We start from the raw sequence: 19,843 nt of genomic DNA, 5'->3' as shown, positions 1-19,843 counted from the left end.
ACTTCTTTTGTTTAGGCTGAGGGCAGAAAAGCAAAATGGCCCTGGCTTTGTTGACTATGACCTTCCTAAGGAAATACCCTCTAAGAGCTCTGTTGTAAGCAAACTTGCAGACACTGCAATGTCCTGGCATCACAGTCCTGCACTGAATCAGCACCCCTGAGCTTCAGTTCCCCTGGCTTATAAAATGGGTACACACAAGGCTGGACACAGTGGCATACAACTTTTTTCCCCTTCAGTACCAGAAACTGAGCCCAGGAGCACTCTAACACAGAGTTACATCCCTACCCCCCTTTGAGACACAATATCACTAAGTATCACTAAGTAGTAGAGGCTGGTCTCCAATCTGTGATCTTCCTGTGTCAGCCTCCCAAGTAGCTGGGATTAAAGGTGTACACCACCACACCTGACCCATCACCCCTGAAATTCTGAATTGATACCTCTACTTTTCTCAAAGAGCATATTGACAGACTGGTATTCAGTGGAACCCATTTTGGGAACCCTGGGCTAGAAGACTGAATTGCCCTTTGCATTGGCCAAGAAGGGGAACCGCCTAGATTTAACCTGCAAAAAAGAATGTGACTCAGCAGTAGGGAGTAGTGACCTGTGGCCTCTGGCTTCAGCACATACCCAGCTGACTACAAGAACAGGAGCTCTGAGGCCTGACCATTTCTCCTATCACAAGACTGTTTTAAATGGACAATCCTTGCTCTGGAGCTCCCAGCTGGTGGGTTTTTCAGAACAATCTCACAGAGAGAAGTACTTGCTAGCTAACTCTACATCCTTCCTCCTCAAGGGTGTCAGATCTGCATTGCAAACTGAAGATTCTCTCCAGTTTTTCTTTCACAGGTGTCACCCCAATAATCTTCCTGCACTCCTAATGCCATCCGAGAAGCATACCCTAATGCTCACTGCAAAAAAGAGGGACCACAGTCAGTGCTGTGTGATCTGGGATGGCCAGAGGAAGAGAAACTGTGTGGGTGACAGTCACCAAGGCAGGGGCCTGGGAGGATCTGGACATAGAGTTTTGTGGCAGTGTGAGCAGAAGGCTGTTTTCAACCAGCCCAGGCCTGCTTGCTCTGCAAATCTCACCTTCAACTCCGACTTCTTCTCTAAGGCCTTGGCAATGACCTTGGCCGCTTCTACACCCACCGTGTTGCCCTCCAAGCGCAGAGCCTCCAAGCCATCAAAGTCTTCAATTTCTTTAATCACATCTTTAGCTGCTCAGGACCAAAGAACAGTACTTTAGGTTTTTGGAGTCACAAACAGTTGGGGTAGGAGAGAGTTTGGTAACCACCTATCACTCATATACTCCAAGGGTTATGGTGCCCATACTCCATGCGCCAGACCCTGATATATAGAGGAGAATCAGACAGACTCAAAGCCTAGCAGGGGGCACAGCTATTCAAATAATTCCTCTGCAATGACTGCTAAAACAAGGCATGTACAAAAGGCTTAGAAGTCAAGGAAAAAGATCAACTAGCAGCTTGTAACAAGGACAACTCTGACAAATGAGAGTTATGGGGAGCATACCAGGTCAAACAGGGAGACCACTCCAAAAGGGAGCCCCAACTGATATCTGAGGACTAGCCAGGTCAGTGAGATGGGATGGCTGCTCAAGGTAATGCTTACATGGGGATGGAGATGCTAGGGTCCCAAGGAAAGAGCTAACTCACACTATATGCATGATGTCAGTGTATTGTCAGGGGTACTGTGCTGTCCACAAGTTCAGCCCTGAGGAGAGTCAGGAGCACAGACCAAACTTGGAAGGAAATGCACCAGAATGGGAAAGCAGAGTCAAGAGGTGTGGGGTCACAGGTGTACTTGCCTCTCTCCTGGTTTTCAACCCAAGCAGGGTTACAAGAAATTGAAAACCACCATTCCTCACATAACAGATTAGGGATGGACCCCACTCATCCCTGAATAATCAATCATCAGGAGACCTTCTCATAGGACTTCTCTTTCCAACCTCTACTATTCAGAGTAACAAGTTTGGTATGCTGGTTACTCTGCCTCATAGAGCACAAAGTACTTTCTTTGGTTCTTAAATGATTTCCTGGGGAGAGAAAAGGGCCTTGTTCACTAGCACCATGGCCTCCTCCCATCCTGGTTCACTTCCAGCCAATACAGAGTCCCCTCTGGGCTCACACTGAAGCCTCCAGGTTCCTCAGCACAACATACAAGGAAAGGCCTCTGCCCGCCTCCCTATGGGATTTTAATTTCCTTTCTCCCCAGCCCACCCACCCTCTAGGTCTCAGCTCTTGAGCCTAACTCATGTGTTCTCATTGCCAGCAGTGCCCTTTCTCCTTCAAATCATCTTTCAAGAACAATTCAAATGCCACATTATCCATGAATAAACTAAAAGTGACCCTCTCCCTGCCTTACCTTCCTAAGGCCCTTTGTTCACATCTCTCAGAATATGAACAAACTGTTGTCTGAGCACCACATTCCTACTCCAGGTTAGGAGTCCCTTACAGGCTGGGTGCCCAGTGACCACAAGATAGGAGACACCATGTACAGACTGGTGGTAAAGTGGAAAAATCATCTATGCAGATTATCAGCCAAAGCTGAATTCTCAGCTCCACTACTTATAGTTTGCTCTTAGGCAAACTGTATTACCTCCTTGAGCCTCAGTTTTCCCAAAATGGAGATAAAGCCTATCTCAAAGGATTTTCTGGGAGAGTTGGGGATCAAACTCAGGGATTTGCACATGCTAGGGAACCACTCTACCATCGAACCACATCTTCGGCCCTCTCAAGGAATTTTGTAAAGATAAGCTGAGATACAATTTGTATGAAATTTAATACTCTAACCCTGTTCAATAAATGACATTTAATAGCAAATCCATGTTTACTGAATATCTACTCAGAAGCATAGAAACAAGGACTCAGTAAGACCTCTGTTAAAATTCTGGCTCTGGGGGTTGGGAATATAGCTCAGTTGGTAGAGTGCCTGCCTCGTATGCACAAGACCCTGGGCTCAATCCCCAGCACCCCCCACCACACACACACAAAATAATTCTGTGTCTGCTATTTACCAGATAAATGACCTTAAACAAGTTACTTAAATCTCCTTACTCTCTTTTCCTCATTTATAAAATATCAACATTGTCACCTCTTTCCCACAAGGATTATTCAAGGATCTCAAAGAGATGAAAGAATAGGAAGAAGCCCTGTGAATCTTGATGCACTATGGAGAGAATGGAATGTGCATCACCATGTTCCTAGCAACCCAAGGACTCACACAGCTCTGGCCCCAGGGAGGGAGCAAGGCTGCTTACACACCTTGACAACCAGGCAAGTCCAAACCAGTTTCTCTGGCTGAGCCTGAACCCCAAGAGGCCTCAAAAGTACTGTGAGATGCAAGCAGGGCATGGTGGCATACACCTGTAATTTCAGCAACTCAGGTGGCTGAGAAATAAGGATCTCAGGTTCAAGGACAGCCTCAGCAATTTACTAAGGCCCTATGCAACACAGCAAGACTCTGTCTCAACATAAAAAATAAGGGGCTAGGGATGTGGCTCAAGCGGCAGCGCGCTTGCCTGGCATGCGTGCGGCCCGGGTTCGATCCTCAGCACCACATACAAACAAAGATGTGTGTCCGCCGAGAACTAAAAAATAAATATTAAAAAAAAAAAAATTCTCTCTCTCTTTCTCCCTCTCTCTTTAAAAAAAAAATAAAATAATAAGGGGCTGGGGGGGTTCAGAGGTCACTCACTTGCCTGGCATTTTAAAAATTAAAAAAAATAAAAAAGGCTGGAGAATTGGAGATGTAGCTTAGTTGGTAAATGACCTTGGGCTCAATACCAGTACAAAAAAAGTAGCCAGGCACAGTGGTGCACACCTATAATCCCAGCAGCTCTGAAGGCTGAGGCAGGAAGAACACAGTTCAAAGCCAGCCTCAGCAATTGAGTGAGACCCTAAGCAACTCAGCAAGACCCTGTCTCTAAATGAAATATAAAAAAGGGCTGGGGATATGCCTCAGTGGGTAAACACCCCTGGGTTCAATCCCCAGTACCATCAAAAAAAATAATAATAAGTAAGAGGACTGGGAACCAGGCATAGTGGTGTATGCCTGTAATCCCGGTAGAGGCAGGCATGAGTTCAAAGCCAACCTCAAATCAACCACTCCACAAGGCCATAAGCAACTTAGCAAGATGATGTCTCTAAATAAAAAATATAAAGAGGGCTGGGGATGTGGCTCAGTGGTTATGCTCCCCTGGGTTCAATCCCTGGTACCAAAAACAATCAGACAGGTGTGGTGGTACATGCCTGTAAACCCAGCTCCTCAGGAGACTGAGGCAGGAAGATCATGAGTTCAAAGCCAACCCCAGTAAAATCAAGATGCTTAACAGTGAGACCCTGTCTCTATAAATAAAATACAAAATAGGGCCAGGAATGTGGCTTAGTGGTCGAGTGCCCCTGAGTTCAATCCCAGTATCCTCCCCCTCAAAATATAAGAGTTCAAAGCCAGCTCAACAATTTGGCGAGGCCCTAAGTAACTAAGTGAGATCTTGTCTCAAAGTAAAATATACCTATGTATGTATTTATGTATGTATTTATTTTTGGTACTGGGGATTGAACCCAGGGTACTTAACCACTGAGCCACATCCCCAGCTAGTTTTTATTTTTTTTTAATATTTATTTTTTAGTTATAGTTATTTTACTTATTATTATTATTTTTAATATTTATTTATTTATTTAGGTGTAGATGGACACAACACAATGCCTTTTATTTTTATGTGGTGCTGAGGATCTAACCCGGGTCCCGCCCATACTAGGCGAGCGCTCTACCACTGCCACAATCCCAGCCCTTATTATTATTTTTTAATGTGGTGCTGAGGATCGAATCCAGGGCCTCGCACATGCTAGATGAGTACTCTACCACTGAGCTACAACCCCAGCCCTTCAGCTAGTTTTTTTTATATTTTATTTTTGAGACAGGGTCTCACTAAGTTACAGCACAGCTTTAAATTCAGCTCTGATCCTAACTAGCTACAGGTCTTTAGGCAAGTCATTCAACCTTTATGGGCCTCTATTTTCTTATCTATGAAATAAGAAAAGTTTTGGTTTACAGGCTATGAGATGTGAATGGGATACACGTGAAGAAAGGTAGAGTTTGGGATTCTGCATCAAATACCATCTCTGGTGCTTACTAGCTAAGGACTTACAACACATCAATCTCTCAGTGCTTCCATTTCCACAAAATGAGAATAACACTACCTGTTTATTTATTTTAAAGAGAGAGTGAAAGAGGGAGAGAGAGAGACAGAGAATTTTAATATTTTATTTTTTAGTTATTGGTGGACACAACATCTTTGTTTTTTTTGTATGTGGTGCTGAGGATCGAACCTGGGCCGCACGCATGCCAGGCAAGCGCGCTACCACTTGAGCCACATCCCCAGCCCCTGTTTATTTATTTTTAAAAAAATTTTTTAGTTATAGATGGACACAATATCTTTTATTTATTTATATATTTTTACATGGTACTGATGATCAAATCCAGTGCCTCACATGTACAGGTAATCACTCTGCCATTGAGCCACAACCCCAGCCCTGAAATATATATATTTTGATACTAAAAATTGAACCTGGGGCCTCACACACGAGACAACTCTTCTAATGCTAAGCTACACCCCCATTCCTTTACATTTATTTTGAGACAGTCCTGCTAAGTTGCCCAGACTGACCTCAATCATCCTATCTCAGCCTCCAAGTCCCTGGGATTACAGGCCTGCGACATTGCCCCAGGGAGACTGTTTTTTAATGCAACCCACCAGGGCCTCAGCTGAGGAAGGTAGCAGATATTTCATGAATATGGGAGTGAATGAAGGTAGGGGTCGGAAGAGTACCAGAGCTAAAGTCAGAAATCAGAAGCTGTATCTTAGGACTAACTGTTCCCCTCATTATCATTCCTTCCTGAGATTGCCCATTGTGAACATACAGACCAGCAGGGATGTTTATGTGAACTCACAAGAAAAAAAATTTTTTTTTGGTAGCGCTGGGTATTGAACCCAGGTGTTACGCATATTAGGCAAGTCATCTACCAGTAAGCTACACCCCCACTCCTGGACAATTGATCTTTGAGACTCATTGTTAAAATAGGTCCAATGATAGGCACTCATAGAGCTGCCAAGACAAATACTGAAGATATATAGCTCAAAGAGCCTGACAATTATTAAGTGTACAATGCACTCACCATCTTCCGCTGTGTTCAGTTTGAGACTCTTGCCCTTGAAACTCAGCTGTCCCCCAGCCACCTGGGTTTTGGCCAGGGTCTCTGCCAGCTTGGCAATGTCTTCAGAGGCCATGCTGGCCACGATGGTGGGCTCCCCTGGAGATCTGCAAACTGAGGAGCAGAAGTTTTATTAAGAAAGGAGTCTCAAGCTGGGCATGGTGGCTCATGCCTGTAATCTCAGCAGCTCAGAAAGCTGAGACAGGAGGATCACGAGTTCAAAGCCAATCTCAGCAAAAATGAGGCACGAAGCAACTGAGACCCTGTCTCTAAATAAAATACAAAAATAGGGCTGGGAATGTGGCTCAGTGGTCAAGTGCCCCTGAGTTCAATCCTCAGTACCCACCCACCCCCAAAAAGAAATGAGTCTCAGCCGGGCAGTGGCATATATCTGCAATCCCAGCACCTTGGGAGACTGAGGCAAAGCCTCAGTTCAAAGCCAGCCTCAGCAACTCAGAGAGGCCCTAAGCAACTCAGTGAGACCCTGTTTCTAAATAAAATATATATATATTTAAAAAAAAAAAAGGGGGTTGGAGAGGCGGCTCAGTGGTCAAGCACCTGTGGCTTCATTCTCTGGTACCGAAAAAAATAAAGGAGTCTCCTGGGACCACTGATTACAGAGGAGGGTCTCAGGGTAGAACATCAGTCATCTCAGGAATTGGACCCTTTGCCCCTTGCCACAGATAACCCAAGAGCTAAACCACTGGGAGAAATGAAAATAGCATTAGAAAACGAATCATTCTAGAAAGGTGGAGGAAGTACCAAGAAAGCAAAAAGATCATGTTTAGCCTCTGAAGAACTATCCTGCTGCAAGTCTTCCTCTGCCAAACTGCCCTAGTAGGGACATTGCGAAAACCACGTGAACTGCCCATTTCCCCTGCCTTCGAGTGAATGGCAGTTAAGTCCCAGATCAATGGCTTCAAAGAATCTACCCCAAGCACACACCTGCCTGATCATCTTGGTGGCTCTCTGTTTGAAGGCCCCATTCATCAAACAGAACAAAGATGGCTAAGGGATCCAGGTCATCCATCCCAAGGACTGCCCTGCTGCCCACCCTGGCATGACTCTGGGGGTGGGGCACAGGGCTAAGCCCACTGCAAGTATGATATTAACCCTGGCCAGGATACTGGGCAAGCCATGGTAGCCCCTCATGGATTCCAAGGAGACCAGAAGTCTCTACATCATAAGAGCCATCATCACAATAGGCCAGTATATAGAAAACAAACTCAACCTCCAATACCAGATGTGTGTGGGTTGAGCCAAGCAATTCATCTATAGCAGACAGCACTGGGTGTCCTCTAATTTAATTCCAACACTTTCTACCTGCAGATGGTGTCAGATTCCACAGATTGACGGCTCAATCCCATAGACTGAACCCACTTCTGATTCTAATGTAAACCTCAAGTTGGTTTACCTGGGCATCTGACTTTTTTTTTAAAGAGAGAGAGAGAGAGAGAGAGAGAATTTTAATATTTATTTTTTAGTTATCGGCGGACACAACATCTTTGTTTGTATGTGGTGCTGAGGATCGAACCCGGGCTGCACGCATGCCAGGCGAGTGCACTACCGCTTGAGCCACATCCCCAGCCCTGACCTACTGACTTTAAAAGAGGATTCCCACAAACTCCTCCTTGGGCTCAGTTTGTTCCAGAAGTTCACAAAATTCAGGGAAACACTACTTACATTTACGGTTTATTATAAAAAACATAAACAAGCAGCCAGATGAAGAGCTATATAGAGCCAGGCACAGTGGTGCACACCTGTAATCCCAGTGGCTTGGGAGGTTGAGGCAAGAGGATCAAGAGTTCAAAGCCAGCCTCAGCAACTTAGCAAGGCACTAAGCAACTCAGTGAGATCCTATCTCTAAATAAAATACAAAATAGGGGCTGGGGTTGTGGCTCAGTGGTAGAGTGCTTGCCTAGTATGTGTGAGGCACTGGGTTTGATTCTCAGTACCACATATAAATAAATAAAGATCCATCAGTAATTTAAATAAATAAATAAATAGATAAAATACTAAATAGGGCTGGGGATGTGACTCAATTCTCAAGTCCCCCTGTGTTCGATACCCGGTAATATGGGAAAAGAGGCTTAAAGTGTCCATGTCTGCTCTGGCCCTGCCACCCTCCAAGAACCTATTCCACATGCTCAGCAATCCAGAAGCTCTCCAAACCCTGTTCTCCTGGGATTTTATGGAGGCTCCATTGTAGACATAATTGGTTAAATCACTGTCTATTGATGATCAGCTTAACCTTCAGCTCCACTTCCCTCCTCAGAGATTGGGTTGAATATCTCAATCCTCTAATGCTGCCTGGGTCTTTCTAATGACCAGGCCCCATTCTGAAGCTACTAGAGGTGACCAGCTAGTAGCCAATTCAATAGCATGCAAAAAGTCACATCACTTCAAGATTTTAGGAGTTGTATGCCAGAAAGCTGGACAATGACAAATTTATACACACACACACACACACACACACACTCCACAATATCACAACAGGGGCAGTTGTTTCTTCCAGCCTGGAGCCCAGCAGACTGGCAGAATGGACAATGAAGAAATGGCAGGCCACCCAAGACCAAGGAAGAGTGATATAAAGAAAAAAACTAGGAGGTGTTGCCTTGAAAGCATCTTCTCCCAATTTCCTTACCTTCAGACAGAGTTGCTGCTCTTGGTTTGATGCTGGTGATGGAATTCAGGACCCTGTACATACTAGGCAAGTGCTGTACTACTGAGCCACATCCCTAGCCCTCAGATTCAGTTATGATATCCCCTCATTCTCCTATGACCCTCAGGCTTCTTCTGGGCTCAAACAGTCAGGCTATCCCCTACCCCCATGGATTTTTCCTTATCAATAAGCATGAATTACTTTATGGGTAATGAATCTAGTATTCATAATGAAGCCAGATTTAAAGATAGGTAGTTAGTGCAGTTAGGTAAATCGGGTCTGGGTCTGCTATCGAGTAAAATCAATCGAAAATGAAGGCCATGTTGAGAATTGAACCCAGGAAAGCAGTGCAGCTCTTAGGGAATTGAAATGTTAATATTCCCAAGGCCCAGAGCCCATTGTAAAGAAATGCTAATGAAGCAGCTCCCCAGCAAACAGGGAGGTGCTAATCAAATATGGCCCCAGGCCTTTCCTGCCCAGATTACTCCACCAGCCCTTCTGCCCCTCACCTTTTGGGTCTTCCCACCTACATTCTATCACTTCAAGATAACAAAGGACAGAAATTCAGGAAAGCTGAAAGAGGACCTTAGCTATAAAGAGGATTCCACCTCTTGGGTCCCCCTCTTCCACAGGGGAATAGTCTTTTCTGCTGTCCTTAATAAAGCTTCTACTTTCCACTCTAAACTTGCCTCAGCGTGCTTCTCTGGTGTTATACTTCAGCAGTGGGGAAGCAAGGACTCGTCACCAGTAAACACCGCTAACAATTCGACAAAAATTTACGGTACTACTATGTACTGAACCCTGTTCCAGGTATAAGGAGTACAGCAGTAAATGAAACAAAAATCCTGCCTTCTTGAAACATATATTTTACACAACATAGTATGTTTGATTAAAACAAAGAGGAAATGAATAAGGTGTTTTTTTTCCTGAGTTGCAATTTAAAGTACAATAATTAGAGAAGGACTTTTGAGGGAATTACTATTTAATTCAAGACCTGAAGGATATTAAGAATTAGACCATGCAGACACCTGAGGAAAGAGCATTCCTCTGTAGGGAATAGAATACGCACAGGCGAATGGAGGAACTCAAGGAAGCCAGTGGAGTTGGAGCATAGAGCGGAAGAGAGAATGGACACAGGAGATGAGAAAAGATAATTAAAAAGAAATTCATCATAAAGGCCATTTTAAGAACTTTGGTTTTCAGCCAGGCACAGTGGTGCACACCTGTAATCTCAGAGGCTCAGGAGGCTGAGACAGGAGGATCTGGAGTTCAATGCCAGCCTCAGAAACTTCCAGGCGCTAAGCAACTCAGGGAGATGCTGTCTCTAAATAAAATACAAAACAGGGCTGGGAATTTGGCTCAGTGGTCAAGTGTCCCCGAGTTCAAATGCCCCCCCCACCAAAAAAAAAAAAAAGAACCGTGGCTTTCACTTTTGAGTGACTGATAAGAGGGTTCTAGCAGAGAAAAAACATGCTCTGACGTATAATTTGGCAGAATCACTATCTGCATAGGCCTGGCATTTAGAAGGTGCACAAGGAATAACCAGATGAAACGGGAAAAAAAAAAATTAACCTAAAAGCCAATCACCATCTGCAAATGTAAGATGGGACAATCTTAGGCTAGTTAAATGGTGGTGGTGGGTGCCCAGGGGGAAAGGACATAGAACTTCTCAAGGCTCAGTCCAGGAAGACGAAGACAGACAGACACACACACACACCCACACACACACACGCTATCCCCCATCCACTTTAAAGACTGAGAAACCAAAGCATAGATACTGGTGTGCCCAAGGTCAGCAAAGGGCCAACATAAGAGCAAAGACAAACGGTTAATACAGAAACGTCCCCTCCGCTCTAGGCTGCCGCGTGGAAGGCGTCCTTGGATGAACGTCCAGGGATCCGGACGAGTGTCGGCGGTGACTCACGCGGATCCCGGCAGCGGCGCCAGCCGGCCCCCAGCGGGCGTGGGCCGGCCGGGAGGAGGTGGCCCGGGAGCGACGCGCGAGGGCCCGCGGAACGTGACAGCGGCGGTGGACCCCACCCGGGATCCCTGGCGGACTCGCACCGCCTCCAGGTTAACACCCACGCTCCGGTGAGACGCCACTGCTGGCAGCCGCGGGCTNGAGAAGAGAGGGACCCTGGCCCTACCGTAAACAGGCGACGCAGCCGCGTGGGGCGACCCGAGCGCGCGCGTCCGCCCCGAGCGGCAGGGACGGATTTAGGGTCCGGGTCGGGTCCGGCCGGCTCGCCGCCCCCTGTCCAGCGGTCCGGACGCCCAGCCGCCTTCGGCTTGCGCCCCCGGGGCTTTTCGTCACTCGTGTCTCCTACACCACCTGCTCTCGGCACCGCGGCGGATGATGGCGGAGGAGGAGGATTTTGAAAGCCGGCAGTTTCTTTCCTTCGATTTGATTTGTTCGAGCCCGGGCTGGCCACCCCCGGCCCCGCGCGCGCGGCCCACCGGGTAGGGAAGTCCGTGTCCTTCCGCGCGGGCGCGGCGGGGCGCGGCTGGGCGCACGCCGCAAACTTCCAGTCCCATGGTGCACCGCGCCCGGGCGCGCCACGCTTCTCTTCGCCCGCCCTCCTGGCTTCTAGCCGAGACCGCAGGGCGGTGTTTAGCCGGAGCGCCCAGAGACTACGGTTCCCGGCGGGCCTTGCGGCCGCCTAGCCACACCCTTCCGAGGAGGTCTGCGTTCCCGCTTGCACAACTTTATTGACAACGGCTGCTGCTACCTGAGAGGTGATGCTTGTTCTCTTCAGCAAGAAATAGGGATCCGTTTCCGGAAGGAAAAGACTCCCTTTCTTTGATCCCATGAAATTGAAAGGACATTGAAGGCTTCTACATAAGTAGCTGCAAATTACTTGATAATGAAAAAGGGGCAATAGTAACTCGATGCTGGAGAAACCCTGCGGACACCGCCATAACCAAGTGGTCCGCGAGAACTCAACAGCAGGACAAACTGACATCCCTCGCAGCCTCCAGATGTAATCGACTGAGGACAGCAGGATCATCCACTCAGTAATGCATCAAATTAATCTGATGAGACGAGAAACCCAAGATGAGGGACATGCTTCGTAGTAACTGGTCTGTACCTGTTCTTTGTCTTCATGACAAAGAAAAACTGAAGAACTGTTGCTGATTAAAAGTGAAAAGTGAGCTGGGGTATAGCTCAAGGATAGAGCACTTGCCTAGCATGTGCAATACCCTAGGTTTGATCCCCAGCATCGCAGAATAAATAAATGAAATGTAAACTAAGCGCAATACGTGACCCTGGATATGAGTCTCCCTGGGGTGGGGGTTGCTATAAAGGAAAATATTGAGACAATTAACAAAATTTGACTGTATATCAGATGACAGTATTACCCTGCAGTAATCAGTGACATAGCCGAATGTCTACCTAACCCTAATCTTGCTTATTTTCGAGGGCTGTATGCCTGAAGGCCAGCAGTTTCTCTTCCTGTAGGCTCATGAACCTCATTGGATCTAAGATGGCTGCCAGAGTGACAGCCAGACACCCTCTAACTTCGTTATAATTTCATGTACATGTTAAACCACACACATGCCAGCACCATGACAGTTGACAATTACTAGGACAACAACCAATCGCAAAGAACCAGGAAAGGCTCAAAACAGAGCTGGTGCCTGAATTCCCAGGGAAAAAAATCTCTGCCCATTCCCAGAAAAGACATGAATATTTCTCCCCTTTGTTAGCCTATTCTTCTCCCTCATTTCTTTTACCCTATATCTATAACCTCCTAACCCCTAAGGAGTGGGAAGTTAATTTGAGAGGTTAGCTCCTGCTCCTATTCTTGGTCAATAATAATCATCTCCTGGGGCTGGGGATGTGGCTCAAGCAGTAGCATACTCTCCTGGCATGCGTGCAGCCTGGGTTCGATCCTCAGCACCACATACAAACAAAGATGTTGTGTCCACCGAAAACTAAAAAATAAAATGTTAAAAATTTAAAATCATCATCATCATCATCATCATCATCTCCTTCACTGCTCATTTAGTGCCTGAGATCTTGTTATTGGTTCCACAAAAATTCCCAGAAGGAAAGAAAACTCAGATGTTGGGGTCAAAAAATTCGTAATGATAATATTGTGTTGATGTTAAATTTATCTTGATTATGATACTGGCTGTATAAGTATGATGTAAAAAAATGGGGGAGTCCATTTTCATCACATGGGACTCCTAAAATCCTTGGGGGACACCCAGCCAGTGTCTGCTGCAGAACCAATTGCTTGCTTGATGTGTGGGAGAAAACCCCCACACATCTGGAGTCACAGAAGTATTTTGTGTTGATTCTTCAGTGAGCAAATGGGAAAAGCACTTTGTTTTTTCCTCTATATCTCAACAAGATTGCTCTTGTTTTTAGGCAGGGAAATGCTTATATAAGTAGGGGAATGAAGTCTGCATTTTACCCTCAAATAGCTAAGAAAACAATGTGTGCATATACATACATGGAGAGATGCACAAATGTAGTCAAATATTAAATAAATCTGGGTGAAGAATATATGGGAGTTCTTTGAACATTGCAACTTTTCTGTAGATTTGAATTGTTTAAAGTATAAAAATACAATAGCGGCCTGGGGATGTGGCTCAAGCGGTAGCACGCTCGCCTGGCATCGCCTGGCATCGCCTGGCAGCCTAGGTTCGATCCTCAGCACCACATACAAACAAAGATGTTGTGTCCACTGAAAACTAAAAAATAAATATTAAAAAATTCTCTCTCCTCTCTCTCTCTCTCTCTCTCTAAAAAGAAAAAAAAAATGTAATAGCTTTTCTTCTGTTTAGTTTTATTTTTTGAGGGTGCTGGGGATCTAACCTAGGGCTTTACTCATGCTAGTTACGCACTCTATCATTGAGTCACACCCCAACCCCTCTTCTGTTTTAATAAAGTACTTTGTTTATTTGGCATTGGGGATTGAACCCAGGACACTTTACATTCCAGCCCTCATTTTTTATTTTGAGTCATGGTCTCGCTAAGATACTGAGGCTGGCCTCAAACCCAAATATTCTGGCCTCATACTGAGTTGCTGGGATTACCGGTGTGTGCCAAACATGCCTGATTACAAAACACTTTTTAACCATTATATAAATAACATGTATTAACTATAAAGGGTCCAACCCATATAAAACAGGATAAAGATAAGTAAACACGGCCCTGAACTCTGGCTCCCAGAGTTAGTCGCTATCAACATATGCAGTCTTCTTTCCACAGTTACCTCTTACAACTCAGCCCACATTTGCCATTGCTTTACCTGCAACTCAGAGTTAAATAGGCATGGGCCAGATACTTTCATGCACAGCTAACTGAATATTTACAACCAGAAAAGAAGTGGCATCATAACCACCCCTCCCTCCCGCACAGAGAGGAGAAAGGAGCTCCACAGGAAATGTAACCTTCCTATTCACACAACTTCTGAGAAGTGGGTCCTTTCCCCACCTTCCTTCTTTCTGCCTTCAAGGCCCATATCCAATGACACCTCATACAAGGCCTTTGGTCATTGCTCTAGTAGAAATGAGTCACCCTTCCTCAGGTGTCCACAGTAAGCTGCAAACCCCACAACACTTGATCTGTATCCCTGAGGGGTTTTTCCATCAAAATTAGTATTTCTTTCTTTCTTTCTTTTTTTTTTTTTTTTTTTTTTGGTACCAGGGATTTAGGGATTGAGAGTATCCAAAGGCACTTAACTACTGAGCCCACATCCCCAGTCCTTTTTATTTTTTCTTTAGAGACGGGGTCTTGCTAAGTTGCTTAGGGCCTCGCTAAGTTGCTGAGGCTGGCTTTGAACTCATGATCGTCCTGCCTCAGTCTCCTGATTATAGGGGAGCATCACTGCACCTGCCCAGAATTACTATTCTTTTTTTTTTTTTTTAATATTTATTTTTTAGTTTTCGGCGGACACAACATCTTTGTTTGTATGTGGTGCTGAGGATCGAACCCGGGCCACACGCATGCCAGGCGAGCGCGCTACCGCTTGAACCACATCCCCAGCCCCCAGAATTACTATTCTTGATGGCTCCCTCCCCAGCCAGGAAGGGTCTCTAGGGCAGGTACTTTATCTTTCCTTGCTTGTCATAGGTGCTTCAAGTTCCCTCATTTTTTAATGTCACCCTCACTAACTGAATATTTACAACCAGAAAGGAAGTGGGCATCATAACCACCCCTCCTTCACACACAGAGAGGAGAAACTGGAGCTCCACAGGAACTGTAACCTCCCTATTCACACAACTGCTGAGAGGTGGGTCCTCTCCCCACCTCACTGTGGAGAATTTGAATTCTAGTAATGGTCACTGATGTTTGCTTAAAATTAATCATCACCTGAGAAGGCTGAGATGCTTTGAAGTGAGCCTGATGCTATTCTTGTGCTGCTTCCAGCTAGGACCTGTCAGATCTGTCTGGATTTTCCTTGGGGATGATCCGCAGGCACCCTTTTCCAGTGTTCATCCTTCTCCTTTTTCTTCTTCTTCCTGGGGATTGAGCCCAAAGGGAGCTTAATCATTGGGCTACATCCCAGCCCATTTTATTTTTTATTTTGAGAAAGTTCTCATTTAGTTGCTGAAGGTCTTGCCAAATTGCTGAGACTGGCCTCCAACTTTCAATGCTCCTGCCTCAGCCTCCCAAGTCACTAGGATTACAGGAATGTGCCACCACACTCAACCCAGTATTATTTCTTAAGACTCCACTGAGTCCTGAGAATGAGACTTCCCAAAGGGAAGAGGAAGGTGGATGACGCAGGACATTTTAGAAGATCCTTCCTTTCCTCATCCAGCTAATGGATCATGGGATTTGCAGAACTGGAAGGGACACTTGTCATCTCTCTCTCTCTCTCTCTCTCTCTCTCTCTCTCTCTTTCCTGCCCTTTCTCCAGCTTGCTTTCTTCCCAGTTCTCATCTGAGAGCTAGTCTGCCTTACCCAGAAGGGGAATCAGCCTTTGACTGAAGGATAGAGCATCCCAGGCCTCCCCTTTCCTCATTTCAACAGATGAAGAGCTGGGGCCCAGAGGGTCCAATGACCTGCCCAAATTACACAGTGATTTAGACAAGAGACAGTAGAAGCCAGGTCTCTGGGGCCTTTTAAACACACACATGCACACAAAGCAAGTCACCCTGTGAGTGTGAGCAGAGTATGGAAAGGACTGGTGAGGGTATGGTTTCCACGCCTTTTTCCCTTGTGAGGCTTTTACCCTTATTTTATTTTATTTGTTTATTTTTTAAATGTTTTGGAGAGAAAAGCAGGCTGCCTTTGATTAATCTGGTTTACTTATGAGTGTTTTAAATTACTTATGAATGTTTTAAATTCCATTCTGGTGCCTGAAAGCAAACTTAATTGCCAATTGTAAATGGAATAAATAACAATATTTATCTTGGTTTCCTGAAAAACTACCAAGGCTGTAGACTTGCCATTTAGTCAGATCAAAAACAAATGGCTGAAATATGCCAGACACGTGAGGAATGTGGGAAGACATTCCCAAGACCCAACCAGAGAGATGGATCTGCAGGGGAGGCAGGGGAATCTCCTCCAGGGTCACCTCCTTTCCTCTCAGAGGAGGCGGTGGCAACAACATCTGTGAAAGGCGCTCAAACCACATACACTCACTTCAGGCCCAGGACTCCTGATTAGAAAACAGTATTTTTTAACCTTAATGAATAACCATAATTAATTCATTCACTCCACAAAGAGTTACCAAAACATCTACATTCCAACAGGCACTGTGCCAGCTCTTTTGTTTTTTTAAACAATACCTTTATTTTTAATTTTTTTATGTGGTGCTGAGGATTGAACCTAGTACCTCACACATGGTAGGCAAGTACCTGCTGTGCCAGCTCTTGAGAATCCAATCATGACACAGAGAGAAAGAGATGGTATCAGGAAGGCATGGTGATACACACCTGTAATTCCAGCTACTTGGGAGGCTGAGGCAGGAGGAACACAGTTCAGCTGGTCAACTTAGTGAGACCCTGTCTCTATATAAAATTTAAAAGAAAAAGGCTGGGGATGCGGCTTAGTGGCAGAGTGCTTGCCTTGCATATCCACAGCCATGGGTTTGAACTCCAGTACCACCAAAAATTTTTTTTAAAAAATGACTGATATTCATTTTTTAAATTAACATAAATTTTAAACAGCATAAAGGAGAAAATTAAAAATTACCTATGGGAGCCTGGAGTGTGGCTCAGTGGCATAGCGCTTGCCTAGCATGTGCTAGGCACTGGCTTTGATTCTCAATACCACATAAAAAAATAAATAAATAAGTTGCTGGGCGTACATGGCTATTCTTTTGATACCCCATTTTAATCCCAGCAGTTTGGGAGGCTGAGACAGGAGAATTGCGAGTTCAAAGCCAGCCTCAGCAACTGCAATGCAGTAAGTAACTCAGTAAGACCCTGTCTCTAATAAAATACAAAACAGGGCTGGGGATGTGGCTCAGTGATCAAGTACTCCTGAGTTCAATTCCCAGTACCAACAAATAAATAAATAAGATATTGTTTCCATCTGCAGCTAAAAATATTTTTTAAAAATTACCTGTGGGTATTTTTTTTAATAACAAAAATGTTCTGTGGATGAATGACAGGAGAATAAATGGATGATAAATGAATAGATAGAAGAATATGTAATAAAGCAAATAGAGCGAAATGTTAACAGTGGTAAATAATCCAGAACATGTGGTGCGTCACTGTGCAGTGCTTTTGACTTGCTGTGTGTTTGAATATTTTCATAATAACACATTGAGGACAAATGAGATCATGTTTTATTGCCTACATTTCTTCCTTTGTATTGCAGTTGTCCATGACCAACCTCTTACACCCTTGAGGCTCATGGATTTTCCTCCTCTCTTTTTTTTTTATGTCACCCTCATGTTTGAGAATCTGAATTTTATGGATTGGGTCCCAGAAAATAATTTATTTTTAAAATAATAATCACATGGGGCTGGGGTGGTGGCTCAGTGATAGAGCACTTGCCTGGCATGTTTGAGGCCCTGGGTTTGATCCTCAGCACCACATATAAATAAATAAAATAATAAAGGTATCGTGTCCATCTACAACTAAAAAAATTTTTTAATTGTTATAAAAAATTAATAATAATCACATGTATATCAATGCTTTGCATGTAATAGCTCACTGAATCTTTGTAGGGACCCCATATTAGTCAGGATTCTCCAGAGAAACAGAAACAATGGGATAGGTAGACAAGTTTGTGTAAGGAATGGGTTCACAAGACCTTATCTTTTTTTTTGTAATTGTAGATGGACAGCCTGACTTTATTTTATTTATTTATTTTATTTTTTATGCCATGCTAAGGATTGAACGCAGTGCCTCACACATGCTAGGCAAGTGCTCTATCTCTGAATTGCACTCCCAGCCTCCTGACAAATCCTAAAATCTACATGCAGCAAGCTGAAGAACTCAAGAGAGCTAATGGTTTTCCTCCAGACTGAAGGTGAGTAAACTCAAAGAAGAGTTAATGTTACACTTTGAGTCCAAAGGCAGGAAAAAAATATAACCAGCTCAAAGAAAAGAGGAGGAATTCCTTCTTATTCAGGGGAAAGCCAGCATTTTGTTCTATTCAGACCTCCCACTGACTGACTGGATGAAGTCCACCCACTTTACAGAGGGCAATCAACTTTACTCAGTCTACCAATTTAAATGTTATACTCATCCAAAAAACACCCTCATGGAATTACCCAGAATAATGTTTTCTTGTTTGTTTGTTTGGTTTTGGAACCAGGGATTGAACTCAGGGGTACTCAACTACTGAGCCACATCCCAGCCCTATTTTGTGTTTTTTATTTAGAGACAGGGTCTCACTGAGTTGCTTAATGCCTTGCAGTTGCTGAGGCTGGCTTTGAATTCATTATCTTCCCATCTCAGCCTCCCAAGCTGCTGGGATTACAGGCATGCACCACCTCACCCAGCCCCAGAATAATGTTTGCCATTATTTGTTAAGTGGCACCCCATAGCCCAGTCAAGTTGACATTTAATATTACCATCACATGATCCTATGGGATGAGGACAGTTATATCAACAACAGCACACACACATACACTCAGTCTATAGTAAACTGCAACCATCTGGGTTTGTGGAAATACATTCTATAATACCTGCATGATGACAAAATCACCCAGCAATACATTTCTCAGAATGTATCCTCATGATGAGGCAATACGTGGCTGTTCTGATGTTACCCCATTTTAGTTCAGGCTGCTGTAACAAATGCCATAATCTGGGAGCTTGAAACAGCATAAACCTATTTCTCATGGATCTGGAGGCTGGAATTCCAAGATTGGGATGACAGCATGGTCAGGTTCTGCTTGGAAAGGGTTACCTTCCTCATTTACAGATGGCTATTTTCTTGCTGTATATGCTCCTGGCAAAAAGAGAGAGCTAGAGATCATCTCTCTGGTGTTTCTTCTTCTTCTTTAATATTTATCTTTGTTTTAGGTGGACACAATCTCTTTATTTTATATTTATGTGGTGCTGAGGATCAAATCCAGTGCCTCATGCATGCTAGGCGAGCACTCTACCACTGAGCCATAACCCCAACCCTCTCTGGTGTTTCTTCTTAAAAAGACACTAATCCCATTCATGAAGGCTCTGCCCTCATGACCTAATTATCTCTCAAAGGTCCCATCTCCTAATATCATCACATTGGGATAAGGGTTTTAACATTTAGATTTGGGGGGATACATTCAGTCCACAGCACCCCAAATTTACACATGAGAGAAAAGGAACCTAAGCCTAAAATGCTGCATACATCTTCAGGGCCCTTCCCTAAACCTCAAGTTAAGATACCTTGCTGCAGGTACCGAAGGTGCTCACAGAAGAAGGGACACATGAATGATACACCTGTCAGTTTCTTCAGATCAGGAGCATGAGCCTCGGATTCCCATTCTCCAGCAACCCACTCCAATGACAAGTCCTTGGGGATAACTAGTGACAAATCCAGAT

General features: G+C 44.6%; 1 protein-coding gene across 5 annotated transcripts in view; it reads right to left on the bottom strand.

Moving 5' to 3' along the window:
* The window catches only part of Rangap1 (Ran GTPase activating protein 1), a 29,658-nt gene extending 18,278 nt beyond the window's left edge, over positions 1 to 11,380 (bottom strand). Inside the window, exons 1-3 of one of the 5 annotated variants that reach the window (XM_015501872.2) lie at positions 11,041 to 11,380; positions 6,196 to 6,345; positions 1,090 to 1,217 (exon numbers count right to left, since the gene is read on the bottom strand). In XM_015501872.2, coding sequence (XP_015357358.1) covers positions 1,090 to 1,217; positions 6,196 to 6,307 — 240 coding nt within the window. In that variant the 5' untranslated portion in view covers positions 6,308 to 6,345; positions 11,041 to 11,380. Of the gene's footprint in view, positions 1 to 1,089; positions 1,218 to 6,195; positions 6,346 to 7,176; positions 7,196 to 8,875; positions 9,276 to 10,728; positions 10,752 to 10,817; positions 10,840 to 11,040 lie in introns of those variants that run through there. The other 4 variants (XM_048803091.1, XM_048803090.1, XM_048803089.1 and 1 more) reach the window with 4 other exon arrangements.
* Positions 11,381 to 19,843: the final 8,463 nt, after the last annotated feature.

The sequence above is a fragment of the Marmota marmota genome, unplaced genomic scaffold (assembly GCF_001458135.2).
Source record: "Marmota marmota marmota unplaced genomic scaffold, marMar, whole genome shotgun sequence".
Taxonomy (NCBI): domain Eukaryota; kingdom Metazoa; phylum Chordata; class Mammalia; order Rodentia; family Sciuridae; genus Marmota; species Marmota marmota.
Note: the sequence above shows the minus strand (reverse complement) of the source record. Positions and strands in the feature narration are given on the sequence as shown.